Raw genomic sequence first — 19,146 nt, 5'->3', positions numbered from 1 at the left:
AACAACAGAAGTGGTGATCCTAGTCAATATTTACAGACTTGTTGCAGGTACGATGCACGTGGCGGAGAGCTTGGATGTGAGTGGAAAGTGGTGTTGACAACCCACGCTAGAACAATCATGTTGTTTTAATTTGCAGTGGCTTGCTATCTAGCATACATAATTTTCACCGAATGGCCAGTCTCTTAAAGACCTTGGATTCAGAGACATGAAAAACAATAGTATCCCAATTCCAAATGCCACAAGCCTAGTCAAAACTTCTACCTTAGTTATCCCGAAAAGGCTTAACCTTGAATTTCTGTTCTGTGTGACCGTCATATCGTACAGGGCCATGCGACTGACGGCACATGTGCAAAAAACTGTATCAATTACACCGCTCATGGCGGTGATGGGGAGACGTGTCAACTTCCAGACGGCGGTATCCGGGCGGAGAGAGGTGATTGTATAGCTGGCTCCGGGAGATGGGAACGGCCTGTTCGCGCCCATGGAGGGAATCCCCACATGAACGACACTGTCCTGTCCAACATTCCCAAGGGTCATTGGGAGAAGGGGGAGAATGCACATGGTGATAAGCGGGGTTGGAGTCCCAGAGAAGTGTTGTGGGTGTGCGAAGCGTGGGAACCAGACGGGTCGCGTGCTGTTGAGTGAGCAGGCTGGTGTCTTATAATCCTGGAGGCCGGAGTATTCAAAGCCTGTTGAGCGTGCCGTTTGAATGTCGAAGGTGACGGACTCGATTCAGCGGCGATGAATAGTAAGTTGGTGGGTTCCAAGCCAAGAAGCGAGCGACTAAGATTAAATGTATTGCCATATCGATGTACAGCATAGGTGGTGGGCTTCCACGTTGCTTCGGATTGAATCAATCGACTTTGTACTTTGTTCATCTGGAACTTGCCAAGTATTCAAAGTGACGAGGACGGCACCGTGGGCGTAGAGAAAAAGACTGGCGTGCTGAGGTGTTTTTCCGTTTCAAGCTAGTCATCGAACGCACTTGTACCAGGAAAATAGGTGCCCTAGGATCTTGCTCAGACTTGCTTTTTTTTCCCCCGCGATGGAATGCCACCATGGCCTGGCACGCGTAGACGAAAACTGCAAGTTAGGTACCGAGAAGCGTCATAGTTCAAAGGGCGTAGTGTATAACCCGCCACCCAGAGAGAGAGTAAAGAAAAATAAAAACCCCCGAGGGCGATCAGAAGATCGACCTCTACATCCCAGTTTAATCGTGAGAGCTCTTGGAAGATCCACTGGAAGGAGCCTGCACACAGACAAGTTCAACCATGATGTCATCTGGGCTGTCCGGTGGTGAACTGTTGAAAGCAGGGGCGCGACTTATGATGCCAACTGCGACCTGAGAAGCTTGGTTGTGGGCGTTCATGTTATCAAGATACCAGACCTGCCAAGGCCAAGCGCCCGAGCCAGGTGGCATGATGGTGACGTTCCGATCGGGGACTCGTTCTCTAGCGAAATCTAGGAAAGGTTAGAACATAATGATAGAAGAAAGAATGATTGACATACCTTGGACTGGAATAGCCGCGACATCCAGAGTGGGTGGCGGGCACGAAGGCAGCGACGGCGGCTTCGTCAACATTTTGTTGAGAACGACCTCAAGAGGCTTAGAATAGGGCTCGCCCGACACAGCCAGATGATAGATTCCATCCCGTAGGGCACTCTTAAGATCGCGGGAACAATCATCCCCCCAAATCCCATCGCATCCATTGTTTCCCCCAGAAGGGGTACCGGTTAAATTGCCGACTCTGAGGCCGAGCTCAGATGTGCGATTCGAGTCGACAGCATTCACATTGATATTGTTATTTTGATATCCCAGCCAAAACGCCGTCTTGGTCATGGGCCCTGTGCCCTTGCCGGAGGAACTGGCATCAAAGCCATAATAGAGCGTGACGGGGTCCGGAAAGAGCGGCTGGAGATCGAAGCGAATTGCAGTTTGAGCGAGTGAGTCGATGCATCCGTTATTCCAGAACGAGCAGAACTGAGCCGATACAGTTTGTAGCAATACCATCAATAGGGCGAGGGACCCGAGGCTCAGATTGGAAGGCATATCCGGTGAGTTATATGTCCAGCAAGAGTGACCGCGGAGGCCCTCAGAGTCAGGATAATCGAGAGCAGACGTATTGCAAGTTCATTACGGGGAAAGGAGGTAATTAAAAAAGAAGGGGAGATTAACTGATAAATGTCAACGGAAGCCAGGGAAAGTTAGGGAAACGGGTCCCCGCAATACCTACTAGGGTGTTCTTAGTGAGGGCAAACGAGGCTAGTCTCAGTAAAAACCAAGTAAAAAAAGGGTCTGTGGATGTGTTATTTCACCGGGTCCGAGGGAGACGAATAATGGAGCTTCCGAGAGAACCTTGGGAAAAGGAAAGAAAACAGAATGCCGAGTAATTGCCAAGGAGTTCGGAAGACAAGGAAAGTATTATTTCAAGGAGAGTACAATAGTACAACAGTACAACAGTACTTAGTTACCAAGATATATTTATTAATTGTCCCTCCATTCCTTTGGGAAAAAAGTGATTTGTGAAACTCGGGTACCTGCTGGGTACCTGAAAGGTACTTGATGCATAGTAGTGGATTCAGGGAATGGCTAAGTCTCCTTTAGGTACCCCCTTGATTGGGAAGTGTTATTTTCCACGCTAAAGTCCAATGTCCCCGCATTACTATCCTCAAAGGGGAAATTATCAACGACGATCAGTCACAGGGTAAAGCAGGGTCCAGCCACTTATATGCGACATCTGCCTCACAGGTATGTTGTACGGTGGTATTCGTATTATATCGATCCTTTCTCTTTTCAGAGTTAAGGTCAAAAGATCATCCTCAGATCATACTCAGATCATAGATTTGCATGACCTCATCTTCATTCCAGATGTTTCATATTGGAGGACAGGGTCTATATATGTACATTCTGGACACGGAGTAATAGTACGGAGTAATAGTACACAGTGTTACTACGGAGTAATACTAGTAAACTTCACGTATCATCATGTATATTAGTCAATAATACCAATATGAGATCTGTGCGATATGCAAGACGCCGTGATGCATAGCACCGATTGCCAGATATGTACTGAGTAGAATCCTTGCCTGTCCTCCGATAGGTTTAACAATGCAACAGCTCTGACGTAGGAAGGAACCCGACCAGAAATAATCGGCTCTTGAGAATCTTACTGCGTCATTTGGTTTCGAGGGTCTCAAACGCTAATTCTCATTGGTGTTGGTATCTTAGGTTCGCGTGTTTTCAGCCAAGGGTCCTTGGCTGATTCGGCTGCCCGTTAGCGTGCAAGTATGTGTATCGCGAGACGCCTGAATCCACTTAATCCGGCAATCCTCCGGGGCTATGTATTTATTATTTTCGGTCTTGGTCCCTTCAAAGATGTTTGGGAATAAAATACTGAGGAAAAATCCATGGAATGTCGGCTTACCTACCTAAATCTTCGGTATGCATACTATGTACGGAGTACATATGTACTCGTCGGGCTGAACCTCCAGGGATGTCCTTATCATTTTCTCGGTCATCTTCAATTCAACGAACATAAGAGGGCGGTGTTAGATTGGAGTCACGTAATAAAAAAATTAACAACGAAACATAATGTACTATGGTTTCCAACGATACTAACCTAAAACGACCGCGAGCCAAGACTGGACTGGGAGTTTTAGGACAACGCTATGATCTCAAAATGCCATCCACGGTTTCACAGCACAGCCTGCAGTTCATTGATTAGGAGAGTCTGCGCAATCTATCGCTCTCATGCGCAAGGCTACCCTCGGCAGCGGAGTTGATCAGCTGTAGGACCTCGGGGTTTGCGCCTAGTTCAAGTTGTCAAGTGGGTCATTCACCAAGTACTCCGTACGGAGTACGGAGTAGTACTTTGACAGTACCTTTTCCCGATGACAGCTGATCCACGTACGAACGGTGCACCAATGCCATGGATGTCATCTGAAACTAAGACGCTACCGCCGGCAACTCCACATTGTTGACGCAAAACATGCCACATCTCCTCTCGCCCCTGCAATGGTTCGGGGTTCCATGCTCGACGGGAGCCATCCGCGAAGCTCTCTTTGTAGTGATTGGGGGAGAGGCATTCATTTCTAGCCGCCGTTGGTGGTGACGTCTGCAGCGGTCTGCTTATTGGTGATGGTCTCCATCTTGTCTGTCAGCTTGCTGATCTCCATGCTGAAAACGAATTGATGGTAAACGAAGGGGGTTGAAAACTTAATGATAATCTAACTGTCAGGAGTGGGGAGGCTAGTCGCGTCAGGGTACATAGACATACTTCAACGCTCGTTTCGGCCTCGGTCGATACCAGGAACAAGACACGTCCAACAAAAAGTGATGTCGTTGACACATCGGAAACCTCCGACAGTTGATACTTGATGGTCAGTGGTTGTATCCGCAGCACCTGGTTTCCTCCAATCCCATAAACTATAGACCAGACGGACAGGTATCGGTGATAGAAAACCCCGAGAAAAAGCAGCTAGAGGACAAAGATAGAAAATTGATGCATATTGTACAATTAACCTCCAAATGAGCGTTAAAACATGCCCCTTAATGTACATCCCAGAGGTTTTGCCTCATGCCAACATATAGACATACACAATTTGAAATATCAACAATCAGAAAAGATTTGTGGGAGAGTTTCGATCATATCCCCACGCCAGAACTCCGCGCTTGAAATCAAAATGCAATGACGGGTAGATCACCCAAACAAAAACAAGACAATCCAAACCAGAAAATGGAAGTCGATCACGACTTGTCGTTTTCAATGGAACGGTCCTTGCCCTGCAGCCAGACACGCTTCCAGGTACCATCGGGTCCGAATGCTGCCTCTCGGTCTTGGCGCATACCTTCTAAGACACCGACAACACCACCACTGCGCAGACGCTCAAGGACAATGTTCATGCCCTCCTTGCTCTTCAATACGGCCTCCTTAGTTCGACTCACACCGATGAGCTCAATGGTCCGCTGGATGCCGGCAGTGGAAAGGGACGAGAAGAAACCTTTGCGAGGCTCTTCGTCTTCATGATCACCCGTGCCCTGTTTTTTCTTCCCAAGAAGCTTGCCCTGTCCGAGTCGGGAGCGGAAGGTGACCGTGGTCTTGACACTAGTCTGTTCGGAGCTTTTGTCGACGGCAAGACCATCGAGAGCCAGGCGATCCTCCTCGGATGGAAGTCGCTTGTAGCATTGCTTCTCAACCACGCTCAGGATGCCCGTCCACTCCATATTGCGGGACTCGGTCTCCATCCACCCCTCCTTGGCATCAACAATAGTCTTCTCAAGAATATAGCTCTGACCGGAATTGTCTGAGCCTCCCATGCCTTTCGGTAGAAGCTTTAGGATTCCAGATGGGATCTTGGATTTTTTCAGGTGTAGTCGGATTGTATGAAGACGCTGGGTCTTAGGGTCGACGTATCTGTCGATGACATCTGTTGTGAGGACATGGCGAGAATGAGGATTGGGATAACGGAGGAAATAGGCAAGCGAGACGGCGGGGAATGAGTATTCGTAGGTGAAATTGTTTTCGAAAAACTTCATGATGGCATTCGATGATTCAAGTAATGAATTGATTGAGTAGCAGAAAGAGCAAGGAGTCGTCTGACCTAGTACTTTTTGCGAAGGCGAGTAGAGGTAGAAGTGGGGACTGAAGGGGATGAACAGTTATTCCGAGGGAAATCAGATGCTTAAGGTCACATGTATCTCACGTGGTCCGGGGATTAGGCCTATCACCTGCCCGCAATAGCTAATGTGTATAACCTGTGTATAATTCCACTCTTATGTTTCTGGTGTGATATAAGAAAGTCAGGCCACGAAACGGATTATGTATGCAAAGCTTCAACGCTCCATGCTACCTGCTATAGAAATAAGTACCTGAATGATGCATCGCGTTTTCAGCAGATATACAACCAAAATGATTGGGAAGGGCATGATATCGCAGCTTCTGTTTGCTATCCTATGGCCTACCTAGGTTTGAAGGCAAACAAAGAATCTTCAATTCCTATTCTGACAACCAAATGAAATCCATAATAAATACCATCTGTCACCTTCACCTTCTCGATCTCTCTCTCTACTTTTCTCAGTGCCCCCTTCCCTCTTTACCCTCAAATCAAGCCGGTCTTCTTACAGAACTTGAAAAGCCTTCACTGGCCTCTGCAAAGCAAGCCAATTGAACTTTACCTCCGCTCTGATCATCTTTTCCCTTCACTGTGAACCTATTCTCCATCAAGAACATCAACACTGCCACACTTCTTCCTACGCCTTTCCGATAAGAAAATGTCACCCCCATCTGGCTGTGGTGTGTGCGGCAAGGAAGATGAAGTTCTCCGCTGCTCTGGCTGCAGAGTGATGATGTACTGTGGTGTCGAACACCAGACCACTCACCGCCAAGAGCATAAGTCTGCTTGCAGCGCCATCAGAAAATGTCGTGTTGCTATGGAGAAGGAAGAACAGGCCTTACGGGCTCTTCCAGATAATCCCTACACCTATGGCGTCGGTAACTTCTGGAAGATCTTCGAGACACGTCCTTACATGCAATCCCGCGTTGCCCTGTGCAATGCCATGAGCAATATTCCGAATGCCGAATCACTTGGAGCACAACTCGACCTATTGATGGAAAACCTGCGACTCTGCCGAACTGATAATATGGGCTCGCGAGACGTCATTCCCGGCCTGATGGTTCGTTGGTTCGTCTCCAGCAGGACCAGGAGTGCTACGACTTTTTGAAGTGGTGGGCTACGACCGGCCAGGATCCCAATTATGATTGGGGTAACACCACTCTGCCGTACCTCGATATCAGGAACGCCAATCCACTCGAGCCAGTCGATATGTTCCGTGGCAAGTCGTTTGATCTTCCCCATATCGTTTCTGTGACTCTGGTGAAGATCAAAGTGCTTCAAGTGATCCTCACAAGCATGAAACCTACCGATGAAGGTGTTGCCCACATGTTGGGACTCAGAAAGAAACCTTCGACTATCGCCAAAAATCCCAATATCGCCAACTGTGAGGACAGATCGCTCACAGGTGTGAAGCTCAGGGCTCAGATTCGCGCTTTGTACGAGGACGTCCATAAAATAAACCCCCACTTTTGGCCGGCTCTTGTGGACCCGGGTGAACACTTGGAGGCCAAAACTACGATGTTTTCGATTGGGAGTGTGGAAGAGATGCGAATGATCCTGAATCTGACTTATGAAGCATGGCAAGATGCTCCTGGGGCCATTGCTGTTATTCAGATGGCCATGGAGGATAAACTTTGATGGAGTTTCCCACCGACGACAGATATTCCGAGGTGATGGTGACAGCAGTCTCCAAGTATTACGCAATCTAAGTTCAGTTGCCTGTGATGAAGGGTATTTTCTGCGCAATTAGTACGGTGCGTTCTCGGAATAGCCTTTTTAACGATGAAATTTGAGGTGTTCTATCAATCTTCCCTTCGATAAAAATCAAAAGGAAATGGCTATGTATCTAAAAAATGAAAATGGTAGAATATACCTTCCTGGTTATCTTACGTGTCGTCCTGGCCCTTTCCGTAGAGGAGCCAGTAGCCCCTACTTTTATTTATATATAAACAGGAATTGTTCATCGCTTCGATGGCCGTTATACTACACGATGTAGGACTTGAATAATCAGATTTGGCTCGCAATGACAATGATAAAAAGGACAATATATCAAGATAAAATTACAGTGCCTTTCATTTTTATTTTTATTTTCAGCTAGAAGTATGAAAACGATTGACCATGAAATGAGAAATCCACAAGGTAAAATGCTCAATTACTTGTATAATATGTGAGATAATTTCGAATTTTGACGGCCATTATAACCCTTTAGCTCAATAGGAAAACTAGATTTAAATATTTATCCAACTTGGGCCTCTTTGTAAATATCGTCTCCTAAGCACGTGTAGGTCCACCTAGCCCCGAGCTTCATCTGTGGAATTTGGATCTACCCCTCACCCTGGAATAACTACATTCATCCGCAACCCACCATGGGAATGAAAGCTCGCTGCCAATGTGGCAAGATTCAATTCACAACACCGACAGATAAACCTCTGAAACTTTGGATATGCCACTGCACAGAATGCCAGCACCAAAGCTCGTCCGCGTTCGGCATCACCGCAACATTTCCGTACTTCGAGCTCCCTGAGTCGGTCTCTGGTTTGGTCGGCAGCTACACACGTCTTACCCTGAAGGGGCGCGATATGGAGTGCCTTTTCTGCAAGGAGTGTGGTGCGCGGCTTTTCCATCGCTTCCGGGATGCTGTACCTGCGCCTGGCGAACAGCCCGAGTTTTCTGCAATTACCAATGTGAAAGGTGGCTGCTTGGAGGATCTGAACAAAGAGATGCTGCGAACCGCAGTTCATATCTGGTGTCAAGAGGCGATTATTGATATCCCCGAAGGCGTGGAGAAGTGGGATCAGGGACCCCCTCAGCCAAATCCCTTGGTGACTTAGGTCTCTTTGTGTTTGAAAGCGATGTGAAGCGTATCCAAATTGATTCATTTGTCTATTCTCAAGTAGTTACAAGAAACATGTGTATGTCGTAAAATAACTATGAACAATTGGGAGAGAAACACGGCCATATGTATACTCCTGTCAACGAGCTGCCCAAGATCTTGCAGTTTACCCAACAATAGATGTCCAGCCATTATCAATAGCGATGCTCGCGCCGTTGATCTGACCAGCACCCTTTCCATATGTCATGTTCACACAGAACCCAGCAACCTCATTCACATCGACGTGGGGAGCTTGAATGGAATTGAGGATATTTACCATCTTCTCATAACCCTCCATATGCATCCCATTGCTAAGCGCATCAGCAATGTTGGTTTCCATGCCACCCATCATCAAAGCGTTGCACTTGATGCCCTTGTTGCCGTAGTACGCAGCAGTATTCTTAGTCAATCCGACAAGACCGTGCTTGCTGGCAGTATAGGCAGCACCTAGAAGAATTAGTTAATGTCAGATCTAGTAGCACCCCTCACTTTGGTTATAACATACCACTAGCCCATCCAGCCTTTCCGGCAACCGAGACAATATTAATAATGCGCCCATCAGGCTTCGGCTGCGCCAGCATGTTGCGGACAGCCAATTTGCTCAGCAAAGCCGGGGCAGTGAGATTAATCGCCATGATGCGATCCCAAAGCTCCATGTCCAGATCGCCAATTGGGTCGAAGCGGTCCATGATGCCAGCATTGTTGATCAGGACATCAATTTTGCCGAATTCGCCAATCAGCGTTTCAAAAGGCTCTCCACTTCGTTGGTCTTGGTGATATCGGTCTTAATGGCCTTCAGGGGCCCCTTGGATGACAATTCAGCCAAGGTCTTTTGTAGACGTTCCTCGTTCACATCGCAGATTACAACGTTGGCGCCAGCTTCGAGGAATTGGGTTGCAATTGCTTTGCCTAGGCCGCCGCCACCGCCAGTGACGAGACATGTCTTTCCCGCAAGGATTTGTTCAGGCATTGTGAGTGATGATTATGAATAGATAAAAAATAGTAGTATGAGTGAGTTCTCAGCAGCGTCAATTGGAATCAAGACTGGGCCTCGTTTAAATATTTATTCTCCATTTTAGCGACGGATGGCCTTCTACCCGCTTTCCGCTCACTTTGGACACGGTGGAATCCACTTTGCGCTTGATAGCGTTGGCTTAGGCGGCCGGCTTTTCTGGGGTACGGGCGGCCTTAAAGATATCGGACCACCCATGGCAGCTGGCGTTGCCGAGTGGTAATGTTGACCAACGGATACGGATACGGGTAGGAGTGAGATGCGGGGTGTGTACATGTTTATTTTAGAATTAGAACTGTACAGCATTGTATATTGTATAAAACTGTAGAGGATCAAGTTTAACCAAGAGACTCAGACAACTTTGATATATTGAAAGAAAATCGAGTTCGATTGAGGATTTAAGCTTCTTTTCGTCTGTGATGGGTTGGCCTATAATGTGACGTGTAATACACATCCAGGTACCGGGTGTAATATTCACTTGATGTCCCTCATAGTCACGTGATCTTGATTCCCGGAAGCGTGTCTATCCGAGAGCCCTAAGCCCTTATTTCCTGTTTAGGGCGTATCTATATCTATACCCGGGCTTCTAACCTGTATTACATCCCCCTACATACATTGTAGTATGCAATTAACTATGGCTGGAGTAATTCAGAATAGAGTTTATGAACAGTGCTCACTCCCACACTATCAACTTATGTTGCGTCATCTTTAAAGCCCGTGGATGCGTGTTTGGAAGCCTCTCGATGGGGGAGCCACCAGCCTCCATGAGCTGTGAGGTGAGATATCTATGTACTCTTCGTGGTAGCTCGGCTCACATTAAATCGATGGGAAATACAAGATTTCAAGAGTCTTCATTCATAATCTAACTACCATAGAACCTAGGCCCCAGAGTCCTCTTTACTCAACTTCCTGCGTCTCTTGTGAATATATGTATGGATGTTGACCTTGAGGGAACATGCGCGTGATATCCTTGCTGTAGTACATAAGAATATCAGAGTATTCATGTCATGCAGTAGAGTATTTTTCGTCTAATTCACCTATAAAGTACATATCTAGGTAGATATTAATAGAATGCTTCTGCCTTCCTATTTCTATTAGTTACAGTTCTCCATGCTTGAGCTTACAGATCGTGTAACATATGCCAAACCTCCGGGTCTGCTCCACGCACCTTATCGAAATGGCTAATTGCCACTAATGATTTCATTTCAAACCTTATCAGGTCAGTACATGTGCATGGACCTCGCAAGTACGAGGAAATCGCACACACTTCAAACCTTGATGTCTAAATGACACAGGATGCCCGAATCAAGGACAACCAGAGCCGAGTGCAAACTAGAATTGATGCACAATGACGCCCACCGCCATTCCGCACTACAGATATCCTTCGAGAAAAAAATCGAGAAATCGACAGATCACGCAGTGGCGGGGACGCGCAAAGCCAACTGGCGGTCTGAATCTACGATCAACCCCCCACTCCCAGCGCCGTCAAATCAGCACTAAGCTCAAATTACCAAGCCACATTAGATCGGCACTAGATCCCACCACCGGTGTACATCGTATATGCCGAGTTTTGTCGAGAAGGGCGGTATAATGTGAAAGTTGGTCCATCGAACCGATATCGGTGATATCAACAGAGTTGTGGCTCTTTTTGGTCGGGGACAGAAATATCGCAAACTTTGTTTTGAATATCGCGCCACTCAGTTCGGGGATCTTAGGGCAAAGAAATTGTTTTAAGTTAACTGAGGTACCTACTAGCCCGTGGGGAGGCGTTCGACCTAGTGGGAAAAGTTTATGCGGAATAACATGCGGTATGGACTTGGCCAATTGGGTCTTGTCTTGGGGCTGGGGAAAGGTAGTGGGGAGGAATGGATTTCATATTTAGCCCCTAGAGATTTCATTGTCGAAAGTTATATGAAGAGAACAGCCCTGGGGCTAGACTTTATTTTTAATATGGAAAGTGGAGAGTGTGTTCTACTCTTTTTTTTTCAACTTCACTATAGCGAACCTTGATCGTAACCAACCGTGATCATGTTTGTGTGTTTCTTGTTAGGCAGTGCTGTGGCCTATAACATAGTCATGATTATTTATCGTCTTCATTTTCACAAGCTCAGCAGATTCCCAGGGCCTCGCCTTGCTGCCGCAACAGGGTTATATGAGATTTACTTTTCTGTCTGGGGTCCTGGGATTTTTGAGCATGAGATTGACAATATGCACCGAAAATTTGGTATGCCATCTGGTATCCATATAAAAAAATCCATTGAATCTGACCCTTCCTAGGTCCTGTTGTTCGTATTACTCCCGATGAGGTTCACATCCAAGAGCCATTCAGGACCTCCAGTTATTCCGATGACTGGATCAAAGGTACCGGAGAACTGGAATCGGGCCATTACCAAAGTGGCAGCATCCATAGTTTCCAGTACAAGAGACCATCAATCTCCCGAGCACGATCCCTACTCCGGGTAGAGGTCAATCATATTATCAACACCTTGATCGAGAAGCACCAAGTGCATAGAATGTTTAATTCAAGGCTTGGACTATTTCGTGTCTCTCCATGGAGCGAGAAGAAAGTTCAGCCAGTCGGGGATACTTCGCAAGATACTTCGCAATCTAAGTTTACCCCGACACTTTGATATCTCCGACATCATCCCGTATTCCAGACTCCAATGTGCCAAGGTGGAGTCAACCAAAGCACTCGAATGAATGGGTTCCGGGATTGACACATGAATGTTGACAAAGACCCGATGAGAGTTGAGCTTGCAAATATATAATTAACCCCGCGAAAATGTGGAGTTCAGCTCTTTTTGAGGCGAGTGGATGGCAGTTCCACCAACAGCATGTTCCATCCACAATCCGACATGAAGCATTTTTCAGAGTTTAGTGCATCTCGACAGAGTCGGGCTTTATCGGGACATAAAAATAACAAAGAACAAGAACGAAGGACAAGAGGCGAGAAAGTTAACCTTGGGAAGATCCAAGAGTCAAAGAAAGTAAGAAGCTTTTTTTTTTTGGTTGAACGTCTAAACGCCCCGCTTCTCCGATTCTGCCCTTTTCTTTTAAGGAAGCCACTTAGCGCGATCAATTCCTCGGATTTTTGTCATCTCGCATCTCTGCGCACACATCTCACATTCATTGAATCGTCATGGTATGTTCGTCCCCGTGTGCTCTTTACGAGTTTCCTGATCCACTGCAAGCCCAGGGCATCGCGCAGATCCCTGCAGACCGAAACACAACGCTAACACAATCGCGTCTAACAGCCTCACGCCGACTCCTCCTATTTCATGCCCGGTAGCTCCAAGGCCGATATATACGAACAGCTCCTGCTGTCAACACAAGGTCTTCTGGACGGCCAACGGAATTGGGTCAGGTAAGTCACGACAGCACCCGTGGACAATCACAAATATGCGCGCTTCGACAACCGCGCGAACCCTGCAAAGGATGATCGCTTACGACCCACCAGCAACCTCTCCAACGTCTCTTCCCTGCTTTGGCACGCTTATGCCTCCCTCCCTGCCCCCTCTTCATCCGTCAACTGGGCTGGATTCTACATTCGCGATGACAAGTTCCCGGCTCTCGCATCCCCGGTCACCTCGCCGCCATTGCCTGGTGCACCCAGCTCCGGTGGTGTGATTATCTCAACCACATACTCTTCTTCGGAAGACCAGCTTCTTCTCCTCGGGCCCTTCCACGGAAAGCCCGCATGCCAAGAAATTCGTTTCGGCAAGGGCGTCTGCGGCACTGCTGCCGCGAAGCAGGAGACTGTTATTGTTCCTGATGTTCTGACCTTCCCTGGACACATTGCATGCGATGCAGAGAGTCGCAGTGAGATTGTTGTACCTATCTTGGTTAATGGAGAGGTTAGTACTCATTCCCTAACGACCCTGGCGCATTCCCTGGAGATACAATTAGGGTTAGAGGAACATACTCACATTTTCATCGATAGACTGTCGCCATTATTGACATCGACTGCACCGAGCCTTCTGGATTTGATGAGGAGGACAAAAAGTATCTTGAGAAATTGGCCGCCTTCCTGGCTGAGAACTGCGACTGGTAAAAGCAAACATAATCTTTTTTTTATCTTTTATAATGCTTACGAAAGACACGGGCTTAAAATGAAAATGTTCGGTTTATGATTATCTATCTGAGTGGTTGCTGTTAGCTATTTGGGCGCAAAGCCTGGTAGGATTTCTTCCTACTTTCGCAAAATTCTACCCATGCGTTAGCGACTCATGAACAAATAACTTGTCATGGCCACTTTGCCGGACCTAGTTCTACGTATCGGGTATATTAAATCCCACCAGAACGAAAACACGTTGAAATCCGACCTTAGTGAGGTCGGTTTGCTTCAACACACCCAACAAGTATGTCTTTTCTATTGGAAAGTTGGCGGGAATCAAGGCTCCTAGCAAAGTAATATGCCAACATTTGTGTTGCATAGACCGTTTATGAAACATGCAACATTGACAAGGGGGCGAATACCTGGTGTGCTCAAGGTTTCATGCGCCCACCTGTTCTCCTTGGACGGAAATAACCGAAGAATTAGTCGAAGGTCGCATTGGGGACTGAGCTCTTGCGCCTTGTAGATCTGTGCTAGAGAGATATCGGTTGATATGGTGGATACGATCGGGTAATTTATTGAATGTGGAGTAAGTGAGCCTACTTCTGGATCTGGTTGATATGCTGTAACCTATAAGGTCAAAAATCTGCACGCTACGGCAGCTAAGTATACTCGACCAATAATATTTAGACACATACCCCAAAAGTGAATCAGATTGACAGACCTAAGCGTACTAAAGCAGAATATTGGGGTAAGACTAGGATAACGCTTTGTTCAGATGCCCCCCCAAACCCTCACATCAATAGTGTATTGAGGCTATTCGATGACTACCTCTCCTCTCTTCTAGTCAATCCTGGTCGGATAAATGGTTTCAAAGTAAGTGCTATTCTTTGAATGGCCCATCCACCCAAGAAGAGCCGGATGAGAAGCGAACGAGGAACAAAAGTGAAACCCCAATCACCAACATTCACTAAATTGTTGCAAGTACCATTCACAATGGACCTAGTGAGATTGCTATCGTGCCCGCAACAGCGGACGACATCCCAGTCATCCTCAATATCCTAGATGCCACGGTTAAATGGCTAGTATCGCGTGGCGAAACCACGCAGTGGGGAACAACCCCATTTTCAGAGGTTCCACAATACACCAAGCAACTCGAAGAACACACAACAACCGGGCTTGGAATTTGGCTCGCTATCAAGGTAGCTGATGGGACACCAATAGGCCAAAATCAACACTCCAAAGGTATGAACGAAGGAGCTCCACGGACTATCATAGGAGCACTTGCTATTGGAGAGAGGGGATCTCATGTACCGCCTGTCTCTGAGCCTGAGCTTTATGTGCGATTTGTAGTTACAGATCGACAATGGGCTGGGAGAGGAGTTGGCAAACGCCTTTTGGAACATGCTCGTGATATTGCCAACGAGGTTGGAGTCACATTACTACGGGTGGATTGCTATGCAGGTGGCAACGGCAAAGCGGTCCAATACTATGAGTCCCAAGGATTCAAGCAATCTGGAAACTTTAGGCTCGAAAGTGGCTAGCCTGGTCAAGTACTTGCTCGGCAATTACATGAGGTGAAGGGAGAATAGAGATATTGCTTAATGAACCCTTCGATACCACTACCTGATTAACTAGCTACCATTCTCAATACAAGCATAGTAGTGGCAACAATCTGTATAGCTCCTCCTACTTCAAGTAATAATCCGCAACATATAGACGCAACGTAATGTCTACTATATATGCTGGTAAGTATTGATGCTTAAGCTATGACTATACTCTGCCGTTCAAGATATTCGTGTGCCTTGAAAGGGTAAAGAGCCGAACACCTAAGCTGAAGCAATCCCCGGGGCTGTCAGGCTAGTATGCCCGCAGGCCAATATAAAAATGTCTCTAGCCAGTTTATGACATTCTTCGCATACTAACTCTTATTTGTGTTAGCTACTCTTCTATCTTTTGAAGAATCTGCAGAAAGAAGCTATCTAAACATATAGTCCTAAAAGAAGAAAGGAATTAGAGACGTGAGAAGGGAAAACGTCTAGATACCTTCAAGTCCCAAATCAACTAACGGTTCACCAATAGTATATCCCACCACATTACCTAGATCTCTTACCTATCGCCTCAAATTTATGACAAACAACATATATAAATTCGAATATACACTCGTTATTACCTTTAGTTACTTTTCGACTCGTTTGACTCTGGTTGCCGCTTTCAAATATCGATAGTATATCTATTGACTGGAGACATAGTTAATCTGGCTATATGCTGTGTGATGGTAACTTCCCAAGCGGCGAGAAGCCAGACGAGCTTTATTTCAAGCTTTCTTAATTAGTGTCATAGTGTCAATCATAGAGCTATTTGCAAGATGTGTGCATGCCGACCTGGAGGGACTGACGGTCAATAGCCTTCCGACGCTACTCGCAGCCCAACGAAAAGTAGAAATACTCACAGCGAGCAGAATTTGGGAAAATCACCACCATTCCAGATCAAATTACAGCATTCAAAAGTATGACAAAAGCAAGTCACGAAATAAAATCATAGGCGACCCGCCGAAGGCTTTCTATTTAAGCCGTATAGGCAATATATCATGATCTATCGACGTGATATCCAAGACGGACAGTTAAACGGAGTGTTTCACTGCCCGAGATATGTCGGAAACAACATAGGTACAATGCAAATCATACACCGAGCGAACCTCATCACGCTGGGGTTGAGAAATGAAAACAAAAGAAAACACCGAGACCCAGACGTTAAAAAAAGGTATAGAGCACAAAAGGAAATCGAAAATCGCTAACATGCACAAGAACATCACATATTGAGCAAGCTCATTTGTCGACGCATGGGATTGGGCGACAGAGCATCCCCATCTTCACTGGGACCGATGCCGCTATCTGTGCCAGCAAGTACGGTGTCCATATCGATGTCCCACTGTTCATCTTCATTGGGATCACTGTTTAAATCCGCATCGGCATCGCCACCATCCCAGCTCTTCTGGACGGCGCCGCGGGTGTTCCACCGTAGAGCACGCTGGACGCTTGTGAACCATTCGTTGTTGTTGGAAACAACTGTTGGGAATGGGTACTGGCTAGCTTCGACAGTGACGTAGTCGCCCTGGCGAAGTTCGACGCGGCCCTTACCGTCAAAGGAGCAGTAAGCGGTGGACCGAGAGGATTTAGGGACTGCAATGCGGAGGAGGTGGGAGTCTGAGAGGACCATTGGGCGGAAGGAGAGGGTGTGTGGGCATATTGGAGTAAGGAGGATGCCAGGGATGGATGGGTGCATAAGAGAACCGCCAGCGGATAGAGAGTATGCCGTGGAACCAGTCGGTGTGGAGAAGATACAGCCGTCTGCTTGGACGACTGTGAGCAGCTCGTCGTCGGCGTAGAGCTCTAGGTTCGATACATAGGGGGATGGGCCGCGGTCGATGACGAGCTCGTTCAATACTTCGAATTGTTCGCCCTCTTCGACCGCGCCCGCCTCTGCTCCCTTGCTCCGGTCTTTCCGATATACGGTACATGTGAATCGCATGCGTAAATTGACGCGCATGCCCACCTCGCCCATAACGGCATTGAGCTGTGATTTGTAGTCGGAAAACTCGAAATTTGTCAGGAAGCCCAGGCTGCCGAGCGAAAAGCAGAGCACGGGCGGAACCACGCGCTGAAAGAGCCAAGATGTGAAGAGAACGGTACCATCACCACCAAGCGTCAGCACCAAGTCGAATTTATCTGGTGATGTCCAGCAAAGATCCGGGGTCCAAAAATGTAACATCTGCGCAAACATCGGGTCTTTCTGCAATAGGCCCGGAGCATCAAATCGCTTCGAATTTCGCAGCTTCGCATCCACGTAGACATTGACTCCTAATTCATTTCCGTATCTTGAGGTCGAAAGCAGCCACTCGGCAACTTCCCGAGTCAAGTGCACCAGGCTGTTATCACGCGCCTTAGTGACAATCATGACATTTCGCACCGCCCGTTTGATAGGTCGGCGCTGTAGTTGCTTTGACACTTCACGGACTCCAGTTGCCGTCTGAACTAGTCGCGAATGGGACAGCCACTCGTCGTCGGCAATCTCCTCCAACACCTTTTTTATGTTGACAGCATCATCGAAGCGCTGATGAAAATAACATGGCGATTGCAGTATTAGGCGTGCCGTGGTAGGTGATCGATCGAGATACCCGCTCAATTGAAGATTTGATAGTGCGGTAGAGAGGTTCTGGGAGGAAGCATTGCTCCCCCGCCGTTGTCGGATGTCGGAAGGCGGGGAAGCCTGGGTGGATTTATTCGCGAGCATACTCGACAAGGAACTCGTCGACATATTGGTGTTATTGCCGAGGATCGAAGCCCGGGAGGCCAGGGCTTTCAAAATTGTCTGTCGCGGTATACAGTCGGTTGACAACGCTTTCTTCGATCGCCGATTAATCGACTTCCGGCGGAAGGACCGTAATGTTGAGGAAGGCAGCGACAAGCCTGCGTCCTCCTCCTCAGTCGATTCTGATATTTGTGTTGAAAGCACGCTGTTGATTCCTTGAGGGAGATGTGGGCGATCCTGGGTTGTTATGAGAGCATCGCGAAGGAGCACCGCAGTTGGGAGTGGGGCCTTCGGGGATAGAGAGGGGTGAGATGGATGAGATAGAGGAGATGGGGGTTGCGTGGAAACACTCGAGAGTGTGTCAGATTGTAGATTATCACGGCTGGACGCCATCGGCTTAGGCGGGTAAATAAGATGGGGGGGAGTACTCCGTAGGGAAAAAGAGCTCGGATGTAACGGGGATTGCGGATCCGAAGTCTTGAGATCGCAGTGTCAGTCGTGGACCCAGTTGATATTGATTCTAGCGTCTTCCACAATCCTTTAGCTTTTTTGGGGAGGGGAGGACGAGGATTTGCTTTTTCTTTTTTTTTTTTTGATATGTCGTATATTGACAAGGATGCGAATAAACTTGAGAGAGGAGTGATTTGGTAGGGTAAAGATTGACAAAGTGCAGGGATACACCTGGGCAGCGGAAAAAATAAAGGGAATCCCTTTTAGGATAACCACGGACCTCAAGAATCACACTAAATTAGGAAATTCATTAGATTGGTGGTTTATTAGTTTCTGACATTGGCGAGATTCCCCAGAAAATTCTATTGGTGAGTTTAACTAGCCTAGTAATCGCCAAATGCGTACACTCGCGCAGTGTGCTCAGATAAATGACGTTTACACTGTGATATCAAAGATACAGCATGATTCAAAAGCTAAGAGGTATTCCATGGATAGTTTGGTATTTGCTTTTGGTATTACATTCTCCATGCTCCATGCTACTTGCTGTCCTTGCCAGAATGTCGATTAAACATGTATTCCTTCCAATCCTGACTCGAACTGGGCCATGGGTTCATCATTCTGGCTGCGCCTGTTAGGAGTCTGTAGTTCCCATCGTCTACCGCTAAATCACTTGGTAAGATTGGGCGACCCAACCCCGTTCAATATCAAAAGCCGACGGGGGCCATCCAGAATCCAACAGTGGGGGGAACCCGAAAACAAGCCTCAGATGCAGCAAGGCTGTCGCTTGTGGTAGCGGAATGAAGCGGGTTGTACATGCAGCGGCGGTCAGGTGAC

General features: G+C 47.3%; 8 protein-coding genes across 8 annotated transcripts; 4 read left to right on the top strand and 4 right to left on the bottom strand.

Moving 5' to 3' along the window:
• Positions 1-1,150: 1,150 nt before the first annotated feature.
• Positions 1,151-2,050, bottom strand: N7487_009995 (uncharacterized protein; the record flags this gene model as incomplete). Its single annotated transcript, XM_056877725.1, has 2 exons — positions 1,151-1,461; positions 1,510-2,050. 2 exons carry the CDS (start codon positions 2,048-2,050, stop codon positions 1,211-1,213), a joined length of 792 nt encoding a protein of 263 aa, XP_056726305.1. The 3' UTR covers positions 1,151-1,210.
• Positions 2,051-4,747: 2,697 nt separating this feature from the next.
• N7487_009994 (MSF1 domain protein) lies at positions 4,748-5,536 on the bottom strand (the record flags this gene model as incomplete). The annotated part of the gene is made up of 1 exon (XM_056877724.1): positions 4,748-5,536. The coding sequence occupies one exon, from the start codon at positions 5,534-5,536 to the stop codon at positions 4,748-4,750; it is 789 nt and encodes a 262-aa protein (XP_056726304.1).
• A 735-nt stretch (positions 5,537-6,271) lies between these two features.
• On the top strand, positions 6,272-7,251 carry N7487_009993 (zinc finger MYND domain-containing protein; the record flags this gene model as incomplete). The annotated part of the gene is made up of 2 exons (XM_056877723.1): positions 6,272-6,673; positions 6,697-7,251. 2 exons carry the CDS (start codon positions 6,272-6,274, stop codon positions 7,249-7,251), a joined length of 957 nt encoding a protein of 318 aa, XP_056726303.1.
• Positions 7,252-7,979: 728 nt separating this feature from the next.
• N7487_009992 (GFA family protein) lies at positions 7,980-8,444 on the top strand (the record flags this gene model as incomplete). The annotated part of the gene is made up of 1 exon (XM_056877722.1): positions 7,980-8,444. One exon carries the CDS (start codon positions 7,980-7,982, stop codon positions 8,442-8,444), a length of 465 nt encoding a protein of 154 aa, XP_056726302.1.
• A 168-nt stretch (positions 8,445-8,612) lies between these two features.
• N7487_009991 (SDR family NAD(P)-dependent oxidoreductase) lies at positions 8,613-9,455 on the bottom strand (the record flags this gene model as incomplete). Its single annotated transcript, XM_056877721.1, has 3 exons — positions 8,613-8,932; positions 8,991-9,254; positions 9,326-9,455. 3 exons carry the CDS (start codon positions 9,453-9,455, stop codon positions 8,613-8,615), a joined length of 714 nt encoding a protein of 237 aa, XP_056726301.1.
• A 3,181-nt stretch (positions 9,456-12,636) lies between these two features.
• N7487_009990 (GAF domain-containing protein) lies at positions 12,637-13,548 on the top strand (the record flags this gene model as incomplete). Its single annotated transcript, XM_056877720.1, has 4 exons — positions 12,637-12,639; positions 12,752-12,861; positions 12,955-13,351; positions 13,438-13,548. 4 exons carry the CDS (start codon positions 12,637-12,639, stop codon positions 13,546-13,548), a joined length of 621 nt encoding a protein of 206 aa, XP_056726300.1.
• Positions 13,549-14,416: 868 nt separating this feature from the next.
• N7487_009989 (GNAT family N-acetyltransferase) lies at positions 14,417-15,095 on the top strand (the record flags this gene model as incomplete). The annotated part of the gene is made up of 2 exons (XM_056877719.1): positions 14,417-14,427; positions 14,537-15,095. The coding sequence occupies 2 exons, from the start codon at positions 14,417-14,419 to the stop codon at positions 15,093-15,095; spliced, it is 570 nt and encodes a 189-aa protein (XP_056726299.1).
• Positions 15,096-16,362: 1,267 nt separating this feature from the next.
• N7487_009988 (putative NAD+ kinase Utr1) lies at positions 16,363-18,255 on the bottom strand (the record flags this gene model as incomplete). The annotated part of the gene is made up of 1 exon (XM_056877718.1): positions 16,363-18,255. One exon carries the CDS (start codon positions 18,253-18,255, stop codon positions 16,363-16,365), a length of 1,893 nt encoding a protein of 630 aa, XP_056726298.1.
• Positions 18,256-19,146: the final 891 nt, after the last annotated feature.

Source organism: Penicillium crustosum, assembly GCF_028827405.1.
Source record: "Penicillium crustosum strain IBT 35664 chromosome Unknown utg000004l_segment0_segment0, whole genome shotgun sequence".
Classification (NCBI taxonomy): Eukaryota; Fungi; Ascomycota; class Eurotiomycetes; order Eurotiales; family Aspergillaceae; genus Penicillium; species Penicillium crustosum.
Note: the sequence above shows the minus strand (reverse complement) of the source record. Positions and strands in the feature narration are given on the sequence as shown.